The sequence below is a fragment of the Geospiza fortis genome, unplaced genomic scaffold (genome assembly GCF_000277835.1).
Source record: "Geospiza fortis unplaced genomic scaffold, GeoFor_1.0 scaffold538, whole genome shotgun sequence".
Lineage (NCBI taxonomy): Eukaryota > Metazoa > Chordata > Aves > Passeriformes > Thraupidae > Geospiza > Geospiza fortis.
The window spans coordinates 796,788-824,049 of NW_005054368.1; the positions used below are offsets into that span (position 1 = coordinate 796,788).

The following is a 27,262-nucleotide window of genomic DNA, read 5'->3' on the forward strand; positions in this document are numbered from 1 at the left end:
CAACCCTTGGGATGGGCAGGTTTGATTCTCTGTCCTCAGGCATCACATGCAGCCAGGCTGTGACCAGCATTGCAAGATGTGCCAGAGCCTCCTGCCAGGTCTGTGTGAGGGGATGTTTGTTGGTGTTGAGCTGTTTCCCGGCCAACCCAGCACTCTGGGATGTCTGCTGGCATCTCGTGCACAGCCACTGCCTTTCAGCCTGCTCTAACTGATGGAAGAATGTGGAATTCCCATTTCACATGATCCTGGTAGTGATGCAGCTCTGGCTTAAATAATAAATCAAAAACATGGAATCAAATGTCAGCTAATGCAGCAGTCCCCACTCATCCAGGTATCATAGAGAAGTGAAGATCTGTATCCTAAATGATGATAGTGTTCAGAATGACTCACTGAACTGTTTTGTCTGCCAGACTTCAGGACAGGCTTGTCCCTCTGGGGCATCCTGCAACTGTCTCCCTGTGCTGCAGAGCTGTGTGGAACTATGGTTTGGACAGTTGGTGCAACTTAGTAGGGAATCAGATAATAATAAGGCTGTCTGTTTAATTGGGAATGCTTGCTGGGAATGGACTTATGTGAGCTACTTTAATTTGGGTTTGTAGTACGCCTGAGAGACAGCTTGTAGGGTAGTTCTGCATTAATTACAACAACTTGGGCACCCAGCAGATGAGCACTCACAGCTCACAATGTGCCATTGTTCTGGGCAGCATAAAGGGGAATCTTTTGTCTTGGGGATGTACAGGCTTCACCCTTTCCATTTGCCAGCTTCCAAACACAGAACAGCCACAGTATTGCATAGGTTTGTTGGTTTTTTAATTCTAAGATCCCAGATGTTGCCATTAACAGAGGGTTCACCCTCAGCAGTGCTCCCTGACTGCATACAACAGTAACTGGGATTTAGTTACTTCTTAGTTACTTAGTTTATTTAATCAGATACAAATGTCCAATGGACATGCAAGTCTCTGTGTAGAACAACATAAATGCCTTCTTTGTGATGTACTGGGAATATTACTGAACTTAAATTGTGTCTGCAGCTGACCTTTAATTTGGGATTGAACAACCAATTTTCTAGTCCCTGCCTTTGCCATTCTTTCATTCATTTGTGTGCCTCAGTGTCTGGGCCCTGCAGGAAGCAAGGCAGAGTCTGAGCTAGTGTGGGTGAAGTTCTGTGGATGCTCCTGTGGAGTGGAGAGTGTGACTGGAGGAGGTGAGAAATCTGGGGTGAATGTGAAATTATCTGAGGCTCTGACACTGGGTTTGAGCCCGAGGGAGGCATGGTTTTGTCCCTCAGCTAGAATGTCATCAGCTCCTTGTGGAGATTGTGGCCTGAAGGAGTGTTGCACTGGGAGCTGTGGTTGGGGTGTTAGTTCTGATAACAGAAGGATTTTTTTGGTTGAGACACACTGGGGCCAACTGCCTTGGTTGTCCTCTCTTGTCATAGAAATATTATGCTTCTAAAGAGGAACCAGATAATGCTCTTTTCCAGTGGGTGGCTCCCATTTCTAAGATTTTGCTATCTCCTGAAAACAATCTTTATTTTTGTTCCTTGCTGGCAAGAGTCTTGAGGACTGTTTGGATTAAAGCCTGTCTGTGTAAGCACCCTCAGACACGTGGTGTTTTGCTTTAATTCCTGTGCAGTGAAAATATAAACTGTAAGTGCTTTGCAGCAAGGCTCTTTGGGATGTGGTAACAGTTTAGCTGTGCATTCCAGTTGCAGATATTCCTTAAGGAAAAGGGAAGGCATGGCAGCCCTGTCCCATGTGACTCAGGTGAGGCTTGCCAGTGAAGGAGCACGACTGGGTGTCTGGGTGGGAAGGAGTCAGAGGCCTTGCAGAGGAAAAGGGAGAGCTGCCAGCTTTTAAGTCAGGGGAGTGGCAGCTGTCAGTGTAGTGAGTTTGGATGTAGAATAAACTTTGGAGCTGCATTCCTCAGGCTTTATAGAAGTGTATGTTGTCAGAGTCCAGAGCCCTCGGGAATGGGGTGCTGCCTTTCAAGGGGAGAGCTGGGGAGCCCTGCCGTGTGCCAAGCCCCTGCCATGGAATGCTGTGGTCCAGCTGGGCTGGGAGCCCAGCCTGGTGCTGGAGGAACCTGCTGTGCTGGAGGCTGTCCTGGGGGCAGGACTGACCTGCAGAGGTGTGAGGCAGAGGAGGCAAGGGGAAATTAAGTGCAAGGTGAGGAGGAGTGAAATCATTGAGTATAATGATGAGACATGTCCAGATATCCCTAGTCTTGGGTAAAGATCTTGTTCTGTGGTGTGCTGGTAGAGCAGAGGTGTGAATTTCTAAAGCAGCTGGAAAACAAGCCTGACCATGCTAATAGCAATACCTCAAGGCACTTACGGGACCTCCTGCCACCTTCCCTGGGACTATTTTAACGTGATTTCTCTTTCTCCTAGGTGTAACTGCTGAAGCTCTGTAAGATGGCTTTACGCTTCCGCAATTTCGTCCTGTATGCCATTCCCGGAGTGCTGGCGCTTCTTGGCTGCTGGTGGATCTATTCCTGGAGAAAAAAGCACTCGGGCTATTGCAAAAAACAAGCAATAGCCGTGGCAAGGGAAAAGAAGGAGGAACTATCAGAGAGTGAGGCATGTCCCAAACCAGAAGCAGGTGTCCCTCGGAGAGTGCCTCTTTTATCGGCAGAGGAGTGCCTGGAGCAGCCGGCCCCCAGCTCCCTGCTGCCCGCGGGGCCGACGACGCCCTCTCCCCTGCACCCAGCTCACCAGAGGCCGGAGCTCTCACGGGACCCCCCGGACCTGTCAGCCACGGCAGCTGGGCCCAGCCCCCGTGAGGACGACAGTGAGCAGCTGGAATCAGTGGGATCTCGAGAGGGAAGCGGTGTCCCTGCTCGTGCCTCACTCCCTCTGCTCGCTGGGAGCTCAGAGTGTGACCAGAACGAGGTACTGAGCCTCACACTGGGGCAAAGCTTGGGGGCAAACCAAGGCCAGCAGCCACCCCTGATGCAGGAGTCTTTGGGAGTCACAGAGGACACCAGCAACACAGAGCAGTCGGATGAGTCTTCATTTGAGCCCCCTAAGGAAAAGCAGATGCCAGGAATTGTGCAGTCAGATACTGACTCTGTGACAGCCGGTTGCTTGGGATTGGAGAAAGAAGCCAGTGCCCCAGAAGCCTTTCTGAATGAAGCTGAAGTATCAGGTCACCAGGATTCTGCAGTGAGTGTGTTACCAGGGAGTTTGGAGTCTACCTGTTCAAAGCAGTCCAGAGAAGAAGAGATGTCCGAGTCAGTCACTGGTACTATACCAGTTTGTCAGAAGGACACACAGCCAAAAGGAGATGAGTTGGAAAGAGAGAAGATTGGAGGAGTGAGTTTGGACAAGGAAGTTGAGAAAATTGAGCAAGTAGCAATACAGATAATTTCCAAGGTCATTTTGGCAGCAACGGAGGAAGTGCTGTCGGGTTCTGCAGGCGATGCATCCCCTTGGCTCTGCCAGGCCACTGCCAGCCGAGCTGAGGCTCCTCTGGGGATGGAGAGTGTTGCTGCCTCTGCTCAGGTGCCTGTGGAGGGAGCCACAGCAGCTGATGAGAGTGTGGCTGCAGGGAGCAGTGCAGGGGAGCACGGTCAGGGTGTGACAGATTGCTCATCACACGGCTGTTGGGCCAGCCCTGTTCAGGGGAACACAGAGGACTGTCAGGTGGAGAGCTGCGTGTGCAGGGAGTCCCAAGGAGTTGGTCGGACTCATGTGGAGAACTCTCTGGAAAAGTCACCTTTGTCCATGGAGGACTCTGGGTATGGCACGCACACACCCGGAGGTGGGACGAGTGTGGAGGAGCCCCTGCAGAGCACAGTGCTGTCTGTCACATCAGAGCAGCACTCGGACTCACTGAGCACATCCTCAGCCCCAGACACGTCTGCTGAGCAGAGCTTGCTAGCAAGGGAGACCCCCTGTGCTGCGGGGCTGCCTGAGGGCAGCACAGTGCCCTACAGCAATGGGATCCTGAAAGAGGATGGGCCAGACCTGAGTCAGGAGTGTAGCAGTGCTCCAGGCACGGATGGAGATCACTCAGAAGGTAAGGGACTGGAAAATCCTCCTGCAGAAAATGTGGTGAACAAGCATTGCTGGGGAGCACCTTGCAGGTGTGAGACCTCATACCAGTGGTTTCTGGTGACCTCCAGGACCCCCTGGGTGCTTAGCCCTGTTTATGGGCTGCTGCTGACAGGAAGGTGAGGCAGGTTCTGAGGTGCTGCTAGAGGAGCCAGAGCAGAGCTTTGAATTGTGATAGAATCTGCTGGTTGCAGAGCAATTACCCTGAAGCCTTTTTGTTTGGAGGGGCAGGTGCATGCCAAGAAATCCCAACAGGGAGCAATATTCATGGAGTTCCCCCATCTGTCTGTGCTGCTCTTCCCTTGTAGATGCTGGATGATGTGTGCCTGGCACAGTACATGCAAAGCTGTCTGAGCAAACATTAGCCTGTGTGACCTTGGGGAGGGATGTTAAAATCCTTTGTAGGACCCTGTGGTGCCAACAGCCCTTAATGACAGGGGATGTCTCTAGTAATTGCTACAAAGCAGTTGGAACACTGCTTGTTGCAAGACATGGGGGTTCAGTTTGCCAGCAATGAAGGATTGAACCCACTGAATGTTTTCACTAGTGAGAGTAAGCCAGGAGGAGAAGGTATTGCCTTGTTGTAAGTGCTGGTGTGACAAGAAGGTCCAGGAGTGAATTGTGGAGCCTGCTGGCACTGAGACACTGAGGTGGGGAGAGGGGAATACAGCAGGTAAAGCTGATAAGGTGGCAGTGCTGGACAACAGGTTACCCAGCTGACCTTCACATCCAGGCTGTGAGTCTCAAATCTTCCTTTGCCTACAAAGCCAATGCCAACAACTGCACCCTTGGCCTTTCTCAGCCTCTGTGCTGTGTTCCCCATTAAGATGTGGCAAATGTGAAGCAGCTCTTGGGTTCATTTTTCTCTTTGGTCTCACTGGATGGTCTGAATACTTGCAAGCAAGTGAGGATCTTCATGCTTCTGCTTGTTAGTGGGAGGAAGGACCAAGCTCGTGTTACACTGGCTGTATCTGAGATCTGCTCAGGAGGAGGCTGTTGGAATTTGTCCCTTTCCCAGGTAGAAATATTCCTGGTATCAGCTGATGGTTTGGGAGCAAAATGCACTTCAGCTCTTGCGCCTTGTTTCTTCAAATATAGGGCAAATTTCGGCAAAAGGCAGCCCCCTAGCATGCCTCATAGTGGGCACACCTGGCACTGGGGTCACTCTGCAGCCCCTCCTTTGGGGTGGGAATGTAACTGTGGGTCTTGGGGGCTGTCTGAATGCTTGTGCCTGTCTCGTAGGTTCAGATGTAAATAGTGTGGATTTTGTGGACAGTGGCAGTGCCATGAGGAAGACAGTGGCTCGCCAGAATGCGAAGCTGGAAGGAGGATCCAGCAAGCCAGACTTCGTTATCTGGGAAATCGAGGTCCCAAAGGTAACCAGCTGCTGGCCTGCTCACCATCCTGCCCTGCCCTACACAGCCACCTCCTGGTCCTCCTGGTCTGCTGCTGGCTCTGTGCCATCCCAGGGAGATCAGCAGCCAGTCCAGGACGACTGGAGTGTTCTGCTCCCGTTAGGACTCACAGGAGTGAAGAGCCAGTGCACAGCGGTAAACACACAGCACTCCAGGGCTACACCCAGGGGAGCGGTGCTGGGTGAACTTGTTATTCCCTGTTATCTTCCATCCAGCCTGGAAGTCCAATGCTTTGAAAGCATCCAGGAGGCTTTGAGGGTACCCAGGTATTAAGAACAGGGGATTATCAAGATGAGCTGTGCTTACTGGTCTGAACTCATCCCAGACCCCCTGAGCTCTGCACTGTTCCAGCACTGCCTTGTGTTTATCCTGCCTGTGACAGGGGAACTGAGAATGTGGGTGGTGTAAACCAGAGAGAGCAGAGATGTTTGATCTGTGTTTCTCTTCCTGACTGTTGCTTTCTTGTCCCTTTCCTGAAGGAATTAGTTGGCCGCTTGATTGGCAAACAGGGGAGGTTTATGAGCTACCTGAGACAAGCGTCTGGTGCCAAGATTTATGTCTCAACACTACCTTATTTCCGTGACTCCCAAGTCTGTCACATCGAAGGTGAGTGGAATGTGTCTCTGTTCATGGTCTAATGTGTATCTTGGGGGACTTAATTAGATGAGCAAGGAATTTAAATGGATTTAGTGGCTTCTGAGTCCAGTGCTTTTCAAAACCCCTCTGGGCAACCTGTTAAAACTTACACTGTTGAGGTAGTGCAGGAGGATCCTGGCAGTTGTGTTTCTTCAAGTGACAGGACTGGAGGTGTCCTCAGCATGCCCATGCTAGAGACTTCCCATGGGATTTTTGTCTTCCAGGGACCTCTCATCAAGTGGAGAAAGTTCTGAGCCTGATTGGCAAGAAGTTCAAAGAGCTGTGTCTCACCAACATCTACACCCTCCCTCCGCCGATGCCGCTGCCGCTTCACTCCCTGCTCGTGTCCGCCTGGGTGAGTCCTGGCTCTGGCAGTGCTGGGGCTGGAGCTTGCATTTCCAGCAGCACTCATGACAGTTTTTCCTCCCCGTGGCAGCTGTTCCTCCCCGATGGAGTCACTGTGGAGGTGGTGGTGGCACACCAGGTGGACGCAGGGCACATGTTCCTGCAGCAGCACACGCACCCCACGTTCCACGTGCTGCGCAGCCTTGACCAGCAGATGTTCGCCTGCTACTCTCAGCCCGAAATTCCAACCCTGCCCACTCCGGTAGAAGGCAAGTCATGGATGCTCACATGTTGTTCTGTTGAGAAAGTTCTGGGCTCCTGTGCAAACCTGTTGTCCCTGACTCAGGCGTGGGAAGTTCCCAGTGGATGAGAATGTGATAGCTCACATGTCATCTCATCTTTAAGCTGCTGCCAGAGTACAGATGTTGCTCTGCTCTCCCTTCCCCTGCTCATCCCTGGAGTACCTCCCGAGCCACATAGCTGCATGTTGAAATTCAGAGTGAGATCAAACCTGTCTCGGCTTATTTTCGGTCACCCTGGCATCTGGGGTATTTCTCCTGGCAAAGTGTGGAGCTGCTCCCACACCTCCATAGTGTCACTGTGTCCGTGTCTGTCACCCTGTCTGCACCTGGTGTGAAGGGTGCATCACATGGAAAGGGGTTGTGTATTCCTGTGTGGAGACAGGAAGGGAACTGGGTACCTGGGCAGGGCAGCTTGGTTGTAGCAGACAGAGCTGAGAGTAAAACCCACCAGTCCTGTCTAGCTGCAGACCTGGTGTGCTGGGGCTGTGGGGGATGTTGGAAGAAGTTGGAAGCAGCCTAAGGAATGCTGTTGGTTCTCCATAGATAAATGAGCATCACCGCTCATGCCTGAAGTGCTGATTTTTGGAAATCCACTTATCCTGAGCCTTTCTTCTCTGCACTCTGGTGTTTTGCAGTTGGCATTATCTGTGCAGCTCCAGGCCTGGATGGGGCATGGCTCCGGGCTCAAGTCATCAGCTACTTCGAGGAGACCGATGAAGTGGAGCTCAAATACGTGGACTATGGAGGATATGATAAAGTGAAGGTTGACACACTCAGGCAAATCAGGTCTGTAGATCCTCTCCCATGGCCTGAGGCCATGTCTGGCTCAAATCCTAATCACAGGAGTCTGTACAGTTTGAATCCTTAAAGGTTTTTCCACAGCTGAAGTGGGAAATGGTAGAAAGGTTCAGCTCAGCAATGAGTGTGGGTTCTTGGGAGCACAGCAAGATCCTGCAAGGCTTTTTTGAAGGGAGGGGAGAGGAAATGGCAGCTTCTGCCACTTCAGTATGGAAGCTGAGGAAGAGGATGTCTTCAGGAGGCCTTGAAGTGTAATTGATTGAGCCAGGAATAAGCTCCTGATTCTCTATGCTCCAGCCCCACTGTCTGGGACAGCTGTGCTGGATCAGGAGTTTCTTACACAAGCCCATTACATATTTGATTTTGCCCCAGAGCTGGGAGACAGGCAGCACAGCCTCCCTGGTGGAGGTGGGTTTTGCTTAGAGCCTGATCCAGCTTGGCATGTTAATCAGACAATTCATTGCTGCTCTTAGATTGCTGGGAGAATTGTATGATTTTTATTTTTTTTTGTTTGACTGTCATTAATTTAAAACTGAATTCCTGTAAGAGCAATTTGATTAATCAATGTCATATTGAAGAATGTAGGAGTGATTTAAAGCCCTGTTCTTACTCTGATCCTCTTTTCTTTAAGGTCTGATTTTTTAACACTACCTTTCCAAGGAGCAGAAGTTTTACTTGACAATGTGGTGCCACTTCCAGGTAAATGGAGCTCTTGATGTACTCTTGGCCCTTCTCCTGAAGGTTTCCATGGATGCCAGATGTGTCCAAGCCATGATTCTGTCTAAACCTTCCACCTCCTATTGCCAGTGCAGCCTCTGATGTGACAAGAGGAAGGACTAGAAAAATTGTATTGTATTCTTCTAAATGTGCTAGCATGGCATAACCTGTCAGAATCCAGGGGAAAGATGATAAATGTCCAGGCTTTTTCCTGCTTGGATGAGACAATGAATTACTGTCCTAAGCAGCAAGTTGGCAGGACTGGCAGGGTGTAGGTGCAGTAGCTGTAACTGCTCTAATTCTTCTGTCATAGAGCTGCTGTAAATGCAAACTTAGTTTTTAATCTGCACACAAATACCTGACATTTTCCTCCTGAAATGACTGATTTGTAAAGTTCTGTGTTCAAACTCCAAGCCTGCAAGCACTGGGAGAATGTCAGTCACTGCCTAGAAACACTTTAGTTTGCTTTTTTTTGTCCTTGGCTCTGCTCAGGTGCTGGGCACCTGTGGTACAGACACTTTGGGTTCCCAGTGCCAGGGGTGCCCTCTGTGCAGGGTCAGCAAAGCCCTGAGGGACCTGAGCTTAGTTTACTGTTTATCAAAACAACAATGGCAGCTCCAAGGTGCTGCAGAAATGTAGTTTTCTGTATTTAAAGCCTCCTGATTCATCAGCTACTTGTGTTTACATGATTGTGGCTGGTGGCTGTAGGAAGCTCTTCATCCTTTCCCTGCAGAACCAACAGCTCCAGATGTGGGATCAGCTGGCTGTGAGGGATCTCTGGCCCAGTGTCTCTAGGAGGACAGAGAACATTAGCTCAGTAGTCCTTTCTAGTGACTATGAAGGACTTCACGTGTTTGCTCTGCTCTCCTTTTCCCACAGACGAGGATCACTTTTCCCCAGAAGCCGACGCCGCTGTCAGTGAGATGACCAGAGGTGCTGTCCTCGTGGCACAGGTACAGCCCCTGTCTGGAGGAGCCTTGCTGCTGGTGCCACTGCTGGTGTCCTCTGCCCTGCACTCTGTGTTACATAAACCCCAAACCCCTGCGAAGTGCTGGGGCTGGGAACTCCCATCAGCACTGCCTGGAACTGGAAAGGGATGAATGTTCCCTCTTGTTTCTGGTGCAGGCAGGGGGAAGGGAACCTGGATGTGTTTACAGAGCACAGCAGGGCCCGGTGTCCAGCAGATCTGGGGTTCCCTGGGTCTGCACTGCTTTGCCAGTCCTCACTGGTTTTACACCATGGACATGTGGGATCTGGCTCCAGCTGGCCAGAGGTGGCACTGGGACATCTGGTGATGTCCCAGAGACTTGCAGGCAGCACCTGCTTGCAGTCCAGAGGTGCTCACCTCTTCTGAAGTGCTTCTGGTAGTGGCTCTAGCGGTTCATGTGAGTGACTTGGGACCAGAATTGCTGCACACTCATGTTTTTCTGTGTTTCCAGGTCACAAATTATGACAGTGTCACAGGGCTGCCACTGATACAGCTGTGGAACTTGATGGGAGATGAGGTGGGTATATGCTGAAAACTCTTTAATCATAAACCTTTTATTGTTGATTAGGAATTTTCAGAACCAATGTTTGTTGCTGTGGCTTGTTCACTTATCTGCTCTTTGGGTTTTTTCCCCCTCCCTTTAGGTGGTGTCAATAAACAGGACTCTGGTGGAAAGAGGGTTTGCTCGGTGGCTCGACTACTAGCAATGTCCTAGATGCCTTGACTACTCTTTCTGCAGAGAAAAAACAAAAGACAAAATCTTGTTTTGCACTGTTACAATTCGGTTTGGCAACTTCCCCGAGGAGACCCGCTCACACCTGCCTGCGGAGTTTTGTGGTCCATTGAAACACGTTTTGCTCAACTGTTACCATTTCACTAGAACAGATACCTCATCTCCTGGAAGGGGGTGTTCAAAGCCATAATGACAGATACTGTAGCTTTAAAGCAAAAAGTCCTCCCTGGCCTCTGCTCAAATTTTAAATGGAAAAGATCTCAAAGCCTTGGGGGTGGCAGGAGGCAAAGGCCCCCAGAACGGTAACCGCGCTTTGGTTCCGGCTGTGCCCCACGAACTCGGTGTCTGCTTTTCCCAAAAGTTACATCGGTTGTCCTCTTTTTAACAGGCCCTGCCTATGAAATTAATGAATGTTATTAAGGAATTTAATGTTCAGTTATGGATTTTTCTGTATTGTGCCAGTAACCTGCACAAACAGCATCCATCTTGTGTCTTCCTTGCGCCAGGAGGTGGAGGAGTTGTGTTCCTGTGTCTCACTGCAATCATGGATTTTAGGCTTGATCTGCTCTCCCTGCAGGGGCTTGGAGTGCAGGATGTTACCACTACAATTTTTGCTCTGAAATGTCATGTATTTAAAGAAAAGAAACTGCTTGCCAAGCCCAATTGTAGTTTATATTTTTCTAGCCGTGCAAGTCTGTAAATATATATTAAAAAATCATTGTAATATTTTGTACAAGAAAAACACTGGAAACAAAGGGAACTTTACAGAAACTTTTTCACACCAAAATGTCCTATATAGGTAGAACTGGTATGGAGTGCATTAGGGTAGCCAAATTATTTGGAGCATCTGAATGTTGGGAGTGTTTCAGCTCTGCTGTATGAGGATTAGTGTCCCCTTAGGTTGCTGTCTGGTTGAAATTGTGATCGCTGCATCCTTTGCTATGTTGCTGTACAGATCTATTTAAAAAAAAAAGTAACAACTTGGCATTACTCTTGCAGTGGTGTTCTCTCTCAATTTTTTTGTTGCTCCTTTTTAGATTTCTATTACGTATTTAAAATTTTGCTCAAGTAATTTAAGCTGACTTAATGCTCTTAAAGACATGCCCTCTAATGTGTATCATTTTAGATATGAATTGAGCTGGGATTTATTGCTGGCAGAGAAGACACTTGCCAGAAATTGTTGATGTAGTCAGTCCTCAGAAGCTGCTTCAGGTGATTCAAGGATGTGCTCACATCCTGTGAGCTGACATGCCAGGGCATCATACATTTGGACACTGGCCTACAGCAGCCTTTAGCCCAATCCCCTCTGCTAGGGAATGGTTATATCCTTTCTTGGAGTTCTCTCCTAGTCGATGCTTTGATTTAATGTTCATGTTTGCAGTAACATCCGAAGAAAACTAAATTGGGTAAATCAGATCTATAAAAAATATATCCTTTTGGAATGTTTCTTTCCATTTCAATTAAAGCTCGAATTTTAAGCTGTCTTAGTGAAACTGTGATGACTTGAGAGCCTTGCTTTCCTGTCTCCATTAGAACAGCCCTGGGCTCCTTGCTCTGCACCTATGGGGTGGATGTGTCACTGCTTATTGTTCATGGCAAAGTTTGACTTGTCTGAATGCTGGTGTTTTCTCTTCTTTGAGAGGTGTCAGAGTCAGGAATCTACAACAGGGATGGGGAGCTCTGCCAGCATCAGCTCTGTGTTTTCCTCTGGCTCTGCACTGTGGAAGAACATCCTGTTCCTATTTGTGTTGAGAGCTGCCTGGTTTTTAAACTGCAGTAAAATAGAACATTGCACGGGGAGAGGAACTGAAATTAGGAGGTGTTGGCAGGTAACAGATACTCAGCTCATTCTTCTTTAAAATCACAACTCTCAGCCTATACAGGAGCATAAATGTGGGGGGCTATTTTAGGTTTGGGTTTTGTTTTGTATTATGGATAAAAGTGAGTGGGTTTGCTGAGCTGCGGAAGGGAGTAGTTGAATATGGACTGCTTGGAAAAGGCACAGGTCAAAAAAGGCCCAGGGGAGGTTGTGGCAGTGGTGCTCTGTGCCCTGTCAGACCTCGGGGAAGAGGCTGTGCTGGGTTTGGAGTGGGTCCTGCTGCTCATAAATCATCAGTGGCCCCCGAGCAGCTCCGTAATCCTTGGCTCAGGCCTGAGGCTGAGCACAGGCCCATGGAGCTGAGCTGTCCCACGGGTGCTTTGACTGAAGCCCTTCAAAGGGGCTTTTCCCTTTGGAAAGTGGTAATTTTATTAGGGGTGAAATGAATGAGGTCTCAGGAGATGCCTCATTTATAAGCTCCTGGAGAGCTTCCACGGGCTGCACAGCACACTCCAGCACTCCCTGCCAAGCAGCCCCTGCATGCCCAGATCCCCTCTCCAGGCTCTTTCCATGGAGGAGTGGTGCTTCCTAGGAGGCCTCCTTGTGGCTGCTGGCTCTTGTCCTCCTGGCAGGGGTGGAGGATCAGGAGCCCATCCCTGGGCAAGCAGCCCCTTCCTGCCAGAGCCTCTGCAGTGCCAGGGCTGCTCCCTTGGCAGAGCCTGGAGCTGATTTCCCTTTGGCACATGGGTTTCAAGGCTCCTCAGGGAGGGAGGAGGGCGGAGTTCCTGGAGCAGATGGAGAGTAAGGAAACCCTTGTCTGACACAAGCCCAGAGCCTGGCTCAGCACATCCCTGGTGCTTCACTGGCAGAGGTTTTTTTTCCCTAAAAAGAAAGGAAAATTAGGTGCAAGCTGTATTCTCTCTTCCATTCTACTGCATCACACAGATCCATGGGGTCCCAGCTCGGGGCTGTCCCTGGGAAGCCAGCATGTAGGAGGCTGCTGAGCAAGAATTAGAAAACATGTGTCTTGCCTTTAGTTCGTTGCCTCAGGGGCTGTGTTTTGGCTTCAGTCACCTCTGCTTCTTTCCCCACCCCGGTAAAAAAAAAGAAAAACTAGCAATGATAGAGGAAAATTTCTGGCTGCATTGGGCAACAAGGGTGAGGATGGCAGCTGGAGAGACTTGGGGCTCTTTGCCAGAGGAAATGTCAGAGCAGTTTTGCCCTGACCCCCCTGGGTCCCAGCTCCTCAGCACTGCTGAGCCTGGTGCCTCACACAGCCCGTAACAGAGAGGAACTCCCCTCTGAGGTGCTGCGAGGGCGTTTGAGGCCATTTGTCCTCCTGACCTTCACAGCTCCCCGTGGCAGTGTGTCCCACAACTTAATTATGTGTGAGTGGGAAAAGTGCTTCCTGTTTCTTTTCTAAATTGCCTCAAAGCCTCCCCGGCTCATCCGTGATCCCAGTGCCCAGGAAGGTGAGTAATGGCCCTGCTGTGCCTTGGCCACACTGCCCCCGAGCCTACAGCCTCCTCTCCTGTCCTGCCTCAGGCCGAAGCTGCTGAGCTTTGCTCCACAGGCTGGAGCAGGGGTTGCTGACTTCCCCACAGATCCTGAGCCCTACAGAGCCTTTGCTGACTGAACACGTGCTGGAAGCTTTCCTCCTTTTGCTGAATCAAGGCTGTAAAGCTGCTGCACATGCCCAGCCGTGAGTATTGGTGTCTGAAAGCAGGTTGGGATGTTTCTTACAACACTCAATCCTTGTGGAAAGCAGGGGAAGGCAATGGGAGTTGTGCTGTAGCTGTCACTACACCAAGGTTTTAACCTCCCCCTGGAAGAGGGATCAGAGGCACTCTGGGTTGTGCACTTCATGTCCCAGCTTCAAAACCCTGCATGTTGCCTGGGGGATGTTACTCTTTTGTTTTGTGCCCTGACTCTGCAGTTTGGATTCAAGAACACTGAAGAGACATTTCATGCTGTTTCAAGTGAGGTGCCCTCATTTCTGGATAGCAGCACTCTCACACTAATCCCTGGGTCTGGGTTTCTCTCTTGCCTGTTGTTCTCCAAGTGCACCTGAGGCACTTCTCTGGCCCTCAAGTACTGTTCTTGTTGGCAGCCGTGAGTGGCAGTATGAGCATCTCCCGCTTCTGTCACATCCCCCTGGGTTCTGCCTGGTGTGGGGATGTTCCCTGGCTACTCCAGGACCTCCAGTGTGGCTGCTGGGGCATCCAGCTGCTCCAGCCTCCTGTTCTCCCCAGCTTTCCTGTCCCCAGGGCAGGGGGATGCTCAGGAGGGATTCCTGGGAACCCAGCCCTAAGGGAGACACTTGTTCTTCACTGGACAAGTTGTTTTGTAAGAGCAGGAAGAAATGTTTGGCTGCCCTGTCAAGCCTGTAGCTCTAATTCTGCTATGGGCAGCTGCTTTTTTGTGGCACAAACCAGTGTTACACACTGTGAGGGGCGGCAGAGTGAACTGCTGCAGGTGCCCAGCCCTGTCTGGGGGCAGAAAGACCCCACGCATGATGAGGAAAGAGTTGTAGTGGAGAAAAGTTGGTTTGCTTTTTTTATATCTGCCCTGTCCCACTCACACCCGCACCCCTGCTGCCCGCCCATCCATCCCTCCATCCATCCCTCCCCTCCTCAGGAGAGCAGCAGGCTCGGTGCCGTGCAGAGGGAGCAGCAGATGGCACTCGAGCACCGGCCCAGCCCCGCCGAGCTGCGCGGCTCGCAGTCCTTGCCGGGAGATGGATCATCCCAGCTCTTCACTGCGTCCACAGGACCGCGATTTACATGCCTGGGATGTTCCTCTCTGCTCGCAGGTCCAGATTGTATCTCTGCTTGTGCAGGTTTGTCCTTACACTGTGTCTGGATATGAGATGATAAAGGGAGAGTGTTACTTTTCACTCACAGAGACAGACCCCTAATTTGCTTGGATGTGTTTTGTGGTCGTGGCGTGCCTTTCCCTCAGAGCTGCCTCAGAACACAGAAACAAGATTATTTTTTTCTCAAATAAGATCATTTTGTCCCTCCAGCCAAAATTAAGTGAGCTTCTTGTCCTCCCACTGAAAATGGACTTGCAAGTGCAGAAAGTGAAAAGCAAAGTTCAGCATAATTGTTACAGAGGCAACAGCCAGAGAGGTGTGAATGAGTCAGGGAAAATGTTCCTGTTGAGATGGTCACGGTGTGTGCTGGGATGCAGAGAGGTCCCCTGGCTGAGGAGCTCTGGCTCCCCTTGGTGCTCCAGCACTGCTGCTGCTCCTGGCAGAGCTGTCACATCCCAGGGCTGGCTGTTTGCAGGGACAGCTGAGCTTCCAAGCACACAAGCCCTGACCCCAGATTCAGACTGTGCTTATTCTCCTCTGGACCCCAGTTCACTTGCCAGTGGCAGCTGAGACAGCACAAGCCCCCAGAGCTGCCTGTGTCAGGCTCTGTTTGCCCGGGTTTTGCCCTTGAATAGGGCAAGACACCCAGGGTGGGTTTGCCCAGGAACGGGGAGGAAGCAGTTGCCCCTGCATCTGCTGAGCACCCCAGCCCCAGGCTGAGTGTGCTGGGCCCCCACTATTGAAAATTGGGGGAGGAAAGCACTTGTGAGCGCCCAGCTCTCCCATGTGTGAGAGCCATACAAATCCAGGGGCTTTTGTCAGCAGCTTGACCTCTCGGCCAGCGTTCTGGCTCTGCAGTGAAGAGGTGCCCTCGTTCTTCCCCTTGCCTGACTCCTCTGTAATGGAAGGGCTAAATGCTTATTACTTTTTCTGTAGCCTTTTCCACTTGCCAATCAAACGTGTCTGGTTGGGGTTTGTTTTGTTTCCGTGTTGCTGGGGCTGTGCAGGACACTCCATCTCGCTGTAATTATGGTTCCATCATTGTCTTGGCACAGAAACATCTGCTGTCTCCCTGCGATCTCCACTTCCCCATTTCTTTGGAGAATTTCGTAGATCCCGATGACCTTCTATTTTCCATGACATCTCAGTGTACGCAGCTGTTCCTCTTGCGTTCCCCTGTCTCTCCATCTACCTCTTTTTTTCCTATCAGCATTTCCAATGCATTTGGAATTTCAGCTCATCTGCTTATCAAATCAATATCTCGCCGTCGCCTCTGTGCCGCAGCCGCTGGGAATGCAGCGCTTGCCCCCCAGTGCTGGGCTGCTTCCCTCTGAGCACAGACATCCCCAGCTCATTTCCCTTCATTTCCCCATTCCCCAGCTTAAAGTCCATTTTCTCTGGCTTTTTATTTTGATTGTGTTGCACCCTTTGGCTGTGTGGGTCTGAGGCCCATCAGTGCTGCAGTGATGTGCTGTGGGATGGATGGATGGATGGATGGATGGATGGATGGATGGATGGATGGATGATGTTGCCACTCAAGGTGATGTCACTGCTGGTTGCTGATGACAAACTGAGCAAAGTTGGAGTGTGTGAGGAGAGGAGCTGTGCTGGGGCAGTGAAGAGACTGGAAAATACAGGCTCAGCTGCTGATTTTGTGTGACCTTGTTGAAAGAGCGTGAGGTCCATGAGAGTGATGAACAGAGATCCTTCAGGTTTTATTCTGTTCTGGCACCTTTTATTATTAGGACTTTACTCGTATACCTATTCTCTTAAAAAATATTAATTAAAAAATCAGTCCTATAGCTGCTGCAAAATGACTAATAAAACTCTGGGATATGACAGGACCTTAAATCTCTGCTTTGCTCTCTGAAAAGTATGCATCCCAATTCTCCACCTTTCTCTTCTGTCTCACCTGCCTGCATGGCAGGACCCTAGCCTGGCACAGGGCACTCCATGAGACTGCAGTAAAATTAATCCTGAAAATATTAAAGGCACATGGATTTTTTGTTATTTTAGTCACCTTCAACCCATGGTCTGTGTACATCTGAGCTAAGCATATCCCGTTCCTGAAAGGTTTTACAGAAGTTTGGCACCTGGAGGTGTGACAGAGGAGGTGGGAGCAGGTAGGGAGCTGGTGGAGGTAAGGAATAACCTCATAGATGGATGGAAATAATACCATGTTTGCATCACAGCTTTTCCTCTTTCAGGGCTGTGTTTATGCAGAGCTGGGTTTTATACAGATCTGCATTGCATGTGGGTGCTTGTACCTAAGTAGGGCTGTGAAATCATGGATTAAGGGTTCTAGTCATCCAAAAGGAGGGATGTAGCAGTTGGAGTGGATAATGACTCCCTGACTGGGGAGGAGAAATGCTCCCGTGGAGATGGGAAGCAGCAGGTTTGGTGAGGACTCAGCTCTGTATCCTCACCCAGGCAGAGCTGTCGGAACATCACCAACAGCAGTTCCTGTTCCCTGGGCACGAGGCCAGGGCACCTTCCCCTGGGCTTTTGCCCCTCTCAGGGAGAGGTGCCCAGGAAGGCACAGCAGCAGCCTGGCTCCAACACAGGGCTCAGGTGTTGGGCCAAATGGGGATCTGGAATGGGCCAAATCAGAGCAGAGTGGGAATTGCATAGGGAATAAGTGTTAGAGGGAATAATCTGCATCACTTAACGCTCCAACAACTCTGAAATAATTGGCTGTTTCCTGGGCATATCCAGAAGAGCTGAAGTGTTCTCCCTGTTGCCTTTTGCCTGGTGATCTTCCAGAGACCTGATTGTCTGCCTCTCCCTCACCCTTTACCTCCTGGGCTCCCCCTCCCTCAAATTTCTCCCAGAGTTTGTATTTTTCCCCCAACAACGTCTCTAAAGAATCACAAATGTGTAACGTGTGTCCCAATGCCTGGATTTTAATAACGTGCAGCAACCCCCATCAGCACAGGCAATTTCACATTCAACACATTATTGCTATTTAAAGCGCCGAGGTATAAAAATGATTGGCAATCCAGCTCTGCCAGCCCGCGCCGCCGCTGCCAGATTGTGATTTTTAATATTGGCTGCTCTGCGCAGTCATTCCCTCACCTTTGACTTGCAGATTTCCCAACGTCAAAATAGCAAAATCATTTTGGGTTGTACCAGGCACATTGCTCGCTGCTGAAAAGAAGCAATTATCGTTAAATATCCCCCTGGCTGGATGTACACAGACACACCCACACGGGCTGGGGCTGCTCTGTGTTTCCAGCTGAGCCTTGCTCCAGCTTTGCAAATATCCTTTACCTGAGCTGCTGGATTTTGGGGGTAGGGGCCATGGGCAGGTGGGGTATTGTGTTGTGTCTGTTGTGGTTATGGAAGAGGAAGGACACTGGGATTCATCCCAGAGGTGCTGCTCCAGTAGGGCTGATGATTTTCGTGTTCCCAGGGCTGTGACAGAGACCTCACACAGAGCCCAGAGGTGTTGGTTGTGTCAGGGCTGTTCTCATGAACGTGTCGCTCTGGGTTGATGTACAATGTGAGTAAAGATTGGACCTTTGAGAATTTCTGTTGGAGGCAACCTCACCCTGCTTACCCTGAGGTGACCAGGAAACATCCCTTCTTACAGGAAAACAAGGCTGTCCTTACTGAGGTAATGGCCCTGGTGAGTTCTCTGTGTGCCATATAAAATCCAGTGAACACATGGCAGGTGGGTAATTTCTCTTCTGCTGTTGCTTTCTGAGGTCCCTACTCCAGGCCCTGCTGCAGGGTGGCTGGAGGAAGGCAGGAGCATCCTCATCCTCAGCTCTGCTTGAGGAGCTGTGCAGGGAGCAGGACCCACAGCGGGGTCCCTGGGGCAGGCAGTGCAGCTCCGGGGTCGCACTCTGGGCTGCCACAGCTGCTCAGCCCAGTGGTGACACCGGGAAGAACTGGGCGTGGGATGGGGCTGGGATGAGGGGTGGCGTGAGCTCACCAGCACTATGACATTAAACAGCAGCCTTCCTCTCTTCTAAAAATACCTTTTCCCTCTTGCTCCCCACAGCAGTGGAGGAGATGATATGCCGAATACACCTGCTCCAGGCAGCTTTTGGGACGGGAAAGCGGAGATCTTTTGGGAGATCTTGGGGAAATCCTGGTGCCTCATGCAGATGTGGAGTGAGCAAAGCCCTGGGAAAAGGCGGCCCCTGGAGCCAGGGAGCAGTGGCAGCACTTTGTCACCATATTTACACTTCCACTTGCCCAACACGAAGCGTTTGGCTCTCCTCCACTTGCGGAAGGGATTAGCTACTTCATAACATCTAGACAAGATAATCTCTCCAATTTTGCTTGGAAGAAGTCCCTGACAAAGAGCAGCAAAGCAAGAAAAATGCCAGATGAAACAGTAATTGAGTTTGCCTTCTTATTACTTTCTCAACTAAGTTTGTGTTGGTTTGAATTTTATTTTGTTGTTGTTGTTGGTACAGAACAGCAAAACACTGTCCCTGTGCTGATTCAGACCAGCAGAGTCCCATCTGTGGTGAACTGCAGCCACACAAGGAGGTGAGCAAAGAGGAGAGGGGAAATGACTGCAAGGAGTTACGTGCAGTGTAAGTAGTGTTACACACTCCATCCTCACTGGAGCAGTGCTGCTCTGATGGTGCATCACAGTAATGCCCCACAAGAGCCACAGAGCTTGAGTGCTGCATCCATCCAAAATGGCCTCAGCCAGGAAGAACACATCCAGGAGCCTCTGCCCACTCCAGCTAAGTATTTTTCAGTTTCCCCAAGGTTTTCCTTCCCTTGAAAGAGCACCCTAGTATGAAATAGCAGGAAGAATAGCTGCTGGGCTCCTGAGGGCCTCCCGGCATGGTTCCCCAATGATGCAGAGAGTTTCATTTGCAGAGGTGAAGCTGAGGTGCTCCCAAGTGCCAGCGAGGCAAATGTCACCTCCTGGAGCGCTGCTGGACTGTGGGCTGGGCACGGCTGCTGGCTCAGCCCAGACAGCCCCAGCTCAGCACCTGCTCCTGCAAAATTGGGCAAGCAATGGTGCATGCAGGAGATGTTTGCTGGTACTGTGTTATTCCACTAATATTTCAAGGATAATGTAAGAGGCTGCTGTCAATCCTGACCTCAAAGCAAAACACTTCATCCTTGTTTCCTTTCTCTGCTCACTAAATGATAGCCATGTATATTTCTAAGGGGATTGTCCTTTGGATTCTTTTTATTTGTCACCCAGTATCAAAGCTCTAAAGGTCACATTTTTCAAGTTCTTTCCTTGGAGCTTCCAAGACTATACATTTACTTTAAACGAAAACTAAAAACTGGGCAATTTTAGAAAACCACTCCACACCCGGGAACTTGGGAGAACTCTAAATATCACTGCCAAAACCCAGGGCTCTCAGCTCAGCTTAAGAACAGTTTGCTTTTGCTTCATTATAACCAGTCTGTAAGTGTATTTACACTTAGAAATTGCATGTTTGTAATTGTGCCTGTTTGTAAGCAAGCTATGACAAACAAGAGTTGAGTGCCCAGTTCTTATCTCAGGCAGTTAAATGTTCAGTCCTGCTCACCCCATCTCCAGGCTCTGACCCACTCTGGGAGCACAAAGGCTCCAGGTGGAGCAGGGATGTCACTCAGGGCTGTGGCAGTCACACAGAGCACACACAGGCACCGGTGCCAGTCTGACCTGGCTGGGTGCCACCTCCAGGACAACACGTGGTGCCCAATCTGGCACCGAGGCAGAGGGGAGGGAGATGATGCCTGACCCAGCTGAGAGCCTTCAGTGCAAAATTAACCCATCAATGTATTTGAGTAAGTCTGAAGTGGCAGAGTGACTTCATTACAAGGCAGAACTCCATGTGGGATCCCAGCCTTTCTTCCTTCAGTGTCTGGAGCCTGGAAGCCACTTCTGCTGGCCTGTCAGCTGGGCCTCACACAGGTTTTCATACAGTTCTCAGTGTGAGCTTAGGCAGGTGGATGAGCCTGGAAGGGAAATGAAGGACCTAAAGATCTGGATCCAGCTCAGAAGGAGCGAGGGAAGCATTGTTACAGACCTTGTCACCTAAAATCTCTTTTGGATCTTACTCTCCTGAGAGAGCTTGTTCTAATTATTTGCATAGCTTGATCTTGACATCAATGGAAATTCCAGCTGAATTTTGGCCAAGAAAGGACGGGTATGTCAGGGCCAGTTGCTTAATTATGTTTGCAACTAAATTGCTGCCGTACATCTTCCCTTCCTCGAAAGTAATTTTCCTCTGCTCTTTAATTTCATAGAACAATATGAAAGACATGAATCTTCATGAAACTCCTCTCCTAATGCAGCAGAGACTCCACAGTGTTTGCAGGCTTTGCTTTTCATCACAAGAGGTCCCAGGGGAGGTTCAAGGTAGGATCCTTGCCATCCCGGCTCAGCAATCACAGAAAGACAAATAAATAAAGCAGGAAGTTGGCAAAGCCCTGATTCAGCAAAGGCAGAAGCACAAGTTCAGCATTAACCTCTGCTTAAAATGATTTGGAACAGAAGAGTTAATCTCATGGCTGCCCAAAAGTCAGACCAGGGATCCAGGGCCTTGACAGTCAGTATATCAGTGCTTTAAATCTAGTGGGAGAAGGTGCTTAAAGCTGAGGAATCTCTTAAATATGGGAAAAGCACTTTCCCTGGTAGGAGGTAGTAACTCAAAGAATGGTTTCCAGTCCATGGTGAGATGTAGTGGTTGGGTGTGACTGTGGCCAAGGCAGTGATGCCCTGAGCATGGCTGATGTTGGATGGCAGTGGATGGGTGACTGCAGGGGAGGCTGCCATGGCCCCAGCAGCTCCTCCTCAGCCCATCCCTCTCACGGGGAGGCTGGAGATCCCTGGGCAGTGCGGGGAAGGCTGGGGACTGGAGGGTGTCAGGGCAGCAGCTCAGCCAGGGGCTGCAGTGCTCCCCCTGCTCACCAGCACTGCCCTGGGGATGCCTCTCGGGTGCGGGAAGGACAGGGTTGGATCCGGGTAAGGGCCCATGTGGCTCAAAATACCCTGCCAGGGGAGGGATGCAGGGTCTGCCTCTGGGCTGCACGGGTGACTCTGAGTCGGAGCAGAGAGAGGGAGTGCAAGGCGCCGCCTGGAGAGGTGGGTTTGCGGTGTAAACAAGTGGGACATCCCCGGAGGAGGGAGCGCGATGCTCCCCCAGCCCCAAGCACGCCCGAGCGGCGGGACGCGGCTCCCGCAGCCGGCGCGGCCCGGCTCCCTCGCTCTCCGTGCTTATCTGATCTGCACCTCCGTAATGATGTGGTTAGAATTGAATCATGGTGCTTTAATGTAGTTACAGCTACATTTCCCAGGCACATTTCTTCCTGACGTACAATGCTGGAATTTAGGATGTGGCCAGAGGCTGTGTGTGACTCCTTGTCTCCCGGGCTCGCTGCATCTTGCAACGTGCTGTGCCAGACCCTGGCCAGAAAGGCAAACCCAGGAGCTTGAGCCACATCTGCTGCTGGAAATCAGCGAATTACATGGAAAGCCAGGGAATTGCATTAAAGGTAAGCCCAGGGTGACAGCCCTGTGTGCAGGGAGTGAGGCTCCTGCCTGCACACAGCCAGGCATGGCTGGACAACAGCTCCTGGCACGGACAGCATCCCACAGCTGGGTCTGTTTTGTCCTTGTTTTCCAGCTGCAGGAAAATACCGTCAAAGATCCATGGAGGTAGGGGTGATCTTTAGCCAGTACATGTGGTAGTGTGACTGTGAGGATTTTGTGCCCATTGAAGATCTGGGCCGAGATAGTCTAAAGCCCTATGGAAACTTTCTTGCTCTGTGTGTCCTTTGATGCGAACTTAATAGTCATGGAATTTGCTGTATCAGCAATAAGAATCATTTGATTAACTGGAAAGGAGCAAACAAAGTAGTTGACTCTAAAGTCAGACAGGAAATTATGGGTTTGCCATTTCCATCATGCCAGAGGTACAGGAAAGCCCAAACTCCAAAATGTGAGGGATCCCCACAATCTACAGAGTGGGAGCTTTGCTTATCAACCTCTCAGGGTGTTTTCATCAATTCTGATCTGCCTGTTGTTAATTTAGAGCGATGGTGTCCTCTGGGGAGTGACTTGTTTTTCCTACCCCTGATTCTGCTCCACACTTGTGAATTTTAAATGCATGTGCATATATAAATGAGTGTCTGTATTTATCCAGATCCTGCCAGCACATGTTTTGCAATAATTCTCCTTGGATGCTCTTGCTTTCTCCTGCAGTCGATTTTTTTGAATGACATGGAACTGATAATGGATGTGGTTTCAGTGTGATCGGGCTGACTCGTCTCATTCCACCTCTCCTGCTTTTGAGCAAGAATGTGAGGACTTGCTGTGTCTATTTTAGATTCCATCATGAAAGGAATAATTGAGATTGAGATTCTTAGTCACTCAATGCGGAAGGTCAGGGAATTAATGCTGTGTTACACCAGACCATTCATTTACTGGGGCTCCTTTTTTTTTTCCCCTTAACTGTCTGTAGAGGAAAACAAATGTGGCTCAGAGAAGGTAACACATCTTCAACACCGTACACAGCCCCAGCCTCTGATAATACACACTGTTTGTCTTTATTTTGGGGGTGTTCCAGGGTAGTTTTATCATCATAATTGATTAGTGGCGACAGGGAGAAAAAAATCCAAGAGTAACAGGAAGAAATGATTCCAGTGAATCCATTGACTCAGTGGTAGCATTGATCTACTTCTGGGAATTATTTATAGGAGAAGATTCATAGTTAATAATATTAGTTTGGACTTTGGGAGCAGTTTATCAGAGGCTCTTAAAGGCCTTTGGTAAAAATTAATCAGGGAGAGAAATAAGGTAGACAGCCTGGTTTCAGGAGAGGGAAGGAAATGGAATTTCTGGCATAACTCTGTCCAGGGTGAGAGACAACACAAGGGGTAACTTGGGGTGCTTGGATCTGTCCAAGCACAGGAGTGAGAGGCTGGATTTCCAACTGCTCTATCAGACAGCAGAGCTGGGGAAGTCTTTGGCAAATTCCCCACTAACCCCCTCCTTCAGATGAAGCCAAGGTGCCCACAGGACAGTGACCCCCCAGATCCAGCAGGGAGAGCTGCCCAGGGCAGCACAAACCCTCCTCTTCCCCTTCCTCTCCTCCCTCTTTGTTTTTGGCTTTAACTTAATTGATCTGTATCCTGCAATCCTACCCGCAGGAGGAATGACACATCTGAAAAAAGCAGGAGGATTTGTTTAAAGTGAGCTGCTTGGGTTTTTCGCTGTGTGTATATATAGAATTGCCTGGAAGTAGTAAATAGAATTAAACACTGTGGTTCTGAAAAACAGAATTCTCAGGGCTGTCTGTTGATTTCAAAGCTGACGAAAACAAAGCAGGCTTTGAAATCTTTCCTTGCAGAGCTTCCCCCTCCTCCCTTATCATATGAAAGATAGGCCTGATAATATTTGGGTTTTATTCTTCTTTTGAAACAGTTGAAAAAAACACTGTTTTCTCAGTTAAGATGAAAATCATGATGTTTTTAATAAGGTCAGTGTAATGTCTTCATTAGCAAATGCTGAAATAATTTGATGCAGATCTGGAACTTGACAGGGAAAAACTCCAGTGTCTACTCAAAATATAGAGCCACATTTGCACCAAGTGTGAACCAGTACTGCTTCCCTAAAATTACTGGTTCTGGGATAACCTATTCCTGTTTAGGGACTGGCTGCTGTGTTTTTAAGTCACTCCCTCCTGCGCAGCCAGACTCAGTGGTTTTTGTTTGTTTTCCTGCCCTGGGCTGCTGAGAGCCCCAGGGCTGGGCAGTGCTCATGGGCATTGGCTTTGGTGGTTTCCTTTCAGCTGATGGAGCAGGTGGAAACAGAGGGGCAGGCAACATGGGGAGAGGTGTAGAGCTCACCACGAGGAAACACAGGTGACATTAATGGATGGGCAGCCTAAAATGAAATAAAAAATATCCAACGCCCTAAGTCTGCACTCTGCTGAAATTTTGTCTACAGATATCACAACCAAAGCTGCTGAGTGCTGTGCAGTTAAAAGCGTGTCCCCTGTTGTGAATCCCAGGGACACACAGGAAGTCTTTGCCCAGCTCTTTGGAGAGGTGGATGGTACCTAGACAGCCCTGACCAGTCTGACACCACAGACCCCAAAGACATCTCTTCCATGCCCTGTGCTGTGTCTCCTCCCTCAGAGGCAGGGCTGGCACAGCTCCTCTCCTGGTGTGGCTCTGTGGGTGCTGCAGGCACTGGGGTAATGCCCGAGGCAGAGATGCACCAAGAACACCAATTGTTTGCAATGACATATTCTGCATTTTAAACGATCTTTGACTTCCTGGCAGCTCCCCAGCATATCACCCCCTGGAATTCTGTCTAAATAATGTTTGTCAGGTGAAGCCACAGCTGGGCAGCAGGCAGGGCCCTGCTCCTCACTGGGGACCTTGAAACCCACCGGCCGATCAATCTCCACAACCTGCTAAATGATAGATGGAATGTAATATAGGTCATTATTCCTTCCCTATGCGTGAAAATGAATTATTCAGTAAAGATTTAGATCCTTTTTATTATGACACTGAATTTATAGAGCATACAACACATAAATGCAGATTTCTACAGCCCCAGATAGATGAACTCATTCTCCAGGCAGCCTGAGGTGGATGCAGCCCCTCGGCATCGCTGCACAGCAAAGACAGGATGTCCAAGGAACACACTGCAGCCTGGGAGATTGGGACCTGCCACCTTCCATACCTGGGAACAGCATTCCCAATCCAAGCCCAGCTGGTTTAGGAGCCCAAGACCTCTTTGTTTCGGAAGTCAGACTCTCAGGGCCCATGTATATCCAAGGAGATTTGGGTCTCATGTCACTTTGGCCTTACAAATGCTGATCTTAACAAACTCTGCATCTCAGTCTCTGATATGAAATGGGAGTTGTAAAAATTGAAAGGAAATTGGTGAGGCTAAAACCTGCTAATGAGAGTAGGGGCTACGTGAGTATGTGGACAGTTGTGATTGTCCCGAATTCCTGTGTCCCGCGGAGCCGCCATGGAGGATCTGGGCTGGTTTGAATCAATAGCAGTAACTTTCCTTGTTATTGGACTAAATGCTTCAACTTTTAATTGTGCAGCTAGGGAGAAGGTTATCCCTGGCCGGCAGTTACAGATGTCAGCTTTGCAGTTCATTAGCTACTTCCCAAATTCCGCTGGGACTTTGGATTTTTAGCATGAACATTAGAGGCTGGAGAGGAGGAGAGTAGAGGGCAAGCCTGCAAACTCTCAGTGGGCTGGAGGAAAATCTGGGATTGGGGCTGGAACAGCACCTTTGGGGCTGGGTGCTGTCAACTGCTGCCAAAGGAGCAGGACAGCGGCTCCTGGTTTGTCACCCCTGGGCTTCAGGTGCCCATCGTGTCCCCAGAGCAGCCCTGGTGCCGTGGGTTTGGCTTCTCCTGTGACAGCAGAGTGCTCAGAAAGAGCAAAACCAACCGAACAGATTGAAACTGGTCACATCCCTGAACCCAGCCTCAGCTCTGGGGGAGGTGGAGAGAGAACCTACTGATAAAGTCTTTCCAAAGCCGTTTGACCTGCAACGTTTGCTGATGGAAGGGATAGCAGTGAAGATTTCCTTTTAATATATAGCAATCAAAATTTCTTTCTGAGCCATAAGCAGCCGCACTGAAGTTCCTTCTGTCCATCAGCAAAATCTGTCTTGTGCTTGTTCATTCTGGAACCCCTTTAAAATTCTGCACCGCTGCCAGAGAGATTAAAGGGGTAATATAACCCCAGGAATCGCTCTCCTGACTAGTAATTTCCCGGTGATTATTACAAGAAATAGCTAAGATCTAAAGGAAGCTCAAAGGGGGAGAAAAAGACTGTTCTTTAATCCCCCCCATCCATTTCCTTTGCACATTGGTGCTGCTCACCCTGCTGGGGCAGGGCCGGGTCAGCCCCTCTTCCCTGCCCGCTCTGGAGGAGCAGAGCCTGCCCCGCTGCTGAGCCAGAGTTCAGCACTTCATGGCAAAACAAACCAAATAAAGGGAATTATATCCTGTTTTACAGTGGTCAGCATCACAGCATGAAGAGAGGTGTTTCTCCAGTGGGCCTGACCTCCCAGCCCTGCACACATCCACTCATTCCCACCTTGCTCATTAGTCCCTGCTGGAAAGTACATCCACGTACTGCCCCCAGCCCCAGTGAAAATATTATAATCTCTGAGCTGGAAATAGTTGGCAACCCCAAAACAGCTCTTGTAGGGTTGGCTGCTGAGCTGGGAGGTCTTTGGATGGGAAGCACTCGGTGCTGGACAGGTGCAGGAACTCAAAATCCACCGATGTCTCTGAAAATTTCCCGAGTCCCTAAAATTTAATTTTCCTCTCCTGGACACCCAGCCCCCGGAATTCTCCCCTGATGCCTGGCTGGGCTGTGCGGGGTGGGGAGTGGAGCAGGGGGCCGGCAAGAACAGCCAGTTTCGGCCAAAGGCCACCCCTCGTGAGGGGCAGGGTGTGAGGGGCCCGCGGGACAGTCCCGGGGGAGTCCCATGAGGGGGGGACAGTCTCGGGGGACAGTCTCAGGGGTACGCTCCCATAAGGACAGCCCCAGGGATACAGTCCCATGAGGACAGTCCCGGGGTACAATTCGGGGTACAGTCCTCGGGGACAGTGTCAGGGCTACAGTCTCAGGGGTACAGTCCCTCGAGGACAGTCCCGGGTGTCGCGGACACGCGTGAGGG

General features: G+C 50.0%; 1 protein-coding gene across 2 annotated transcripts; it reads left to right on the forward strand.

Annotated features, from left to right (window-relative positions):
- The first annotated feature begins 2,392 nt into the window (after positions 1 to 2,392).
- On the forward strand, positions 2,393 to 11,484 carry AKAP1 (A-kinase anchoring protein 1). 2 transcript variants are annotated; one of them, XM_031059815.1, is made up of 11 exons: positions 2,393 to 2,633; positions 2,976 to 4,022; positions 5,300 to 5,433; positions 5,952 to 6,078; positions 6,333 to 6,463; positions 6,545 to 6,722; positions 7,391 to 7,541; positions 8,185 to 8,252; positions 9,150 to 9,223; positions 9,710 to 9,775; positions 9,903 to 11,484. In XM_031059815.1, the coding sequence occupies exons 1-11, from the start codon at positions 2,417 to 2,419 to the stop codon at positions 9,960 to 9,962; spliced, it is 2,253 nt and encodes a 750-aa protein (XP_030915675.1). In that variant the 5' UTR covers positions 2,393 to 2,416; the 3' UTR covers positions 9,963 to 11,484. The 2 variants fall into 2 exon arrangements, with proteins under 2 accessions (XP_030915675.1, XP_005424437.1); XM_005424380.2 differs by having other exon boundaries at positions 2,393 to 4,022.
- The last annotated feature ends 15,778 nt before the right edge of the window (positions 11,485 to 27,262 follow it).

Coding starts and splice junctions, on each gene's coding strand:
- AKAP1 (XM_005424380.2), top strand. CDS start 2,417: ATGGCTTTACGCTTCCGCAATTTCGTCCTGTATGCCATTCCCGGAGTG. Junction 8,253..9,149: donor CAATGTGGTGCCACTTCCAG/GTAAATGGAGCT, acceptor CTTTTCCCACAG/ACGAGGATCACTTTTCCCCA. Junction 9,224..9,709: donor GTGCTGTCCTCGTGGCACAG/GTACAGCCCCTG, acceptor CTGTGTTTCCAG/GTCACAAATTATGACAGTGT.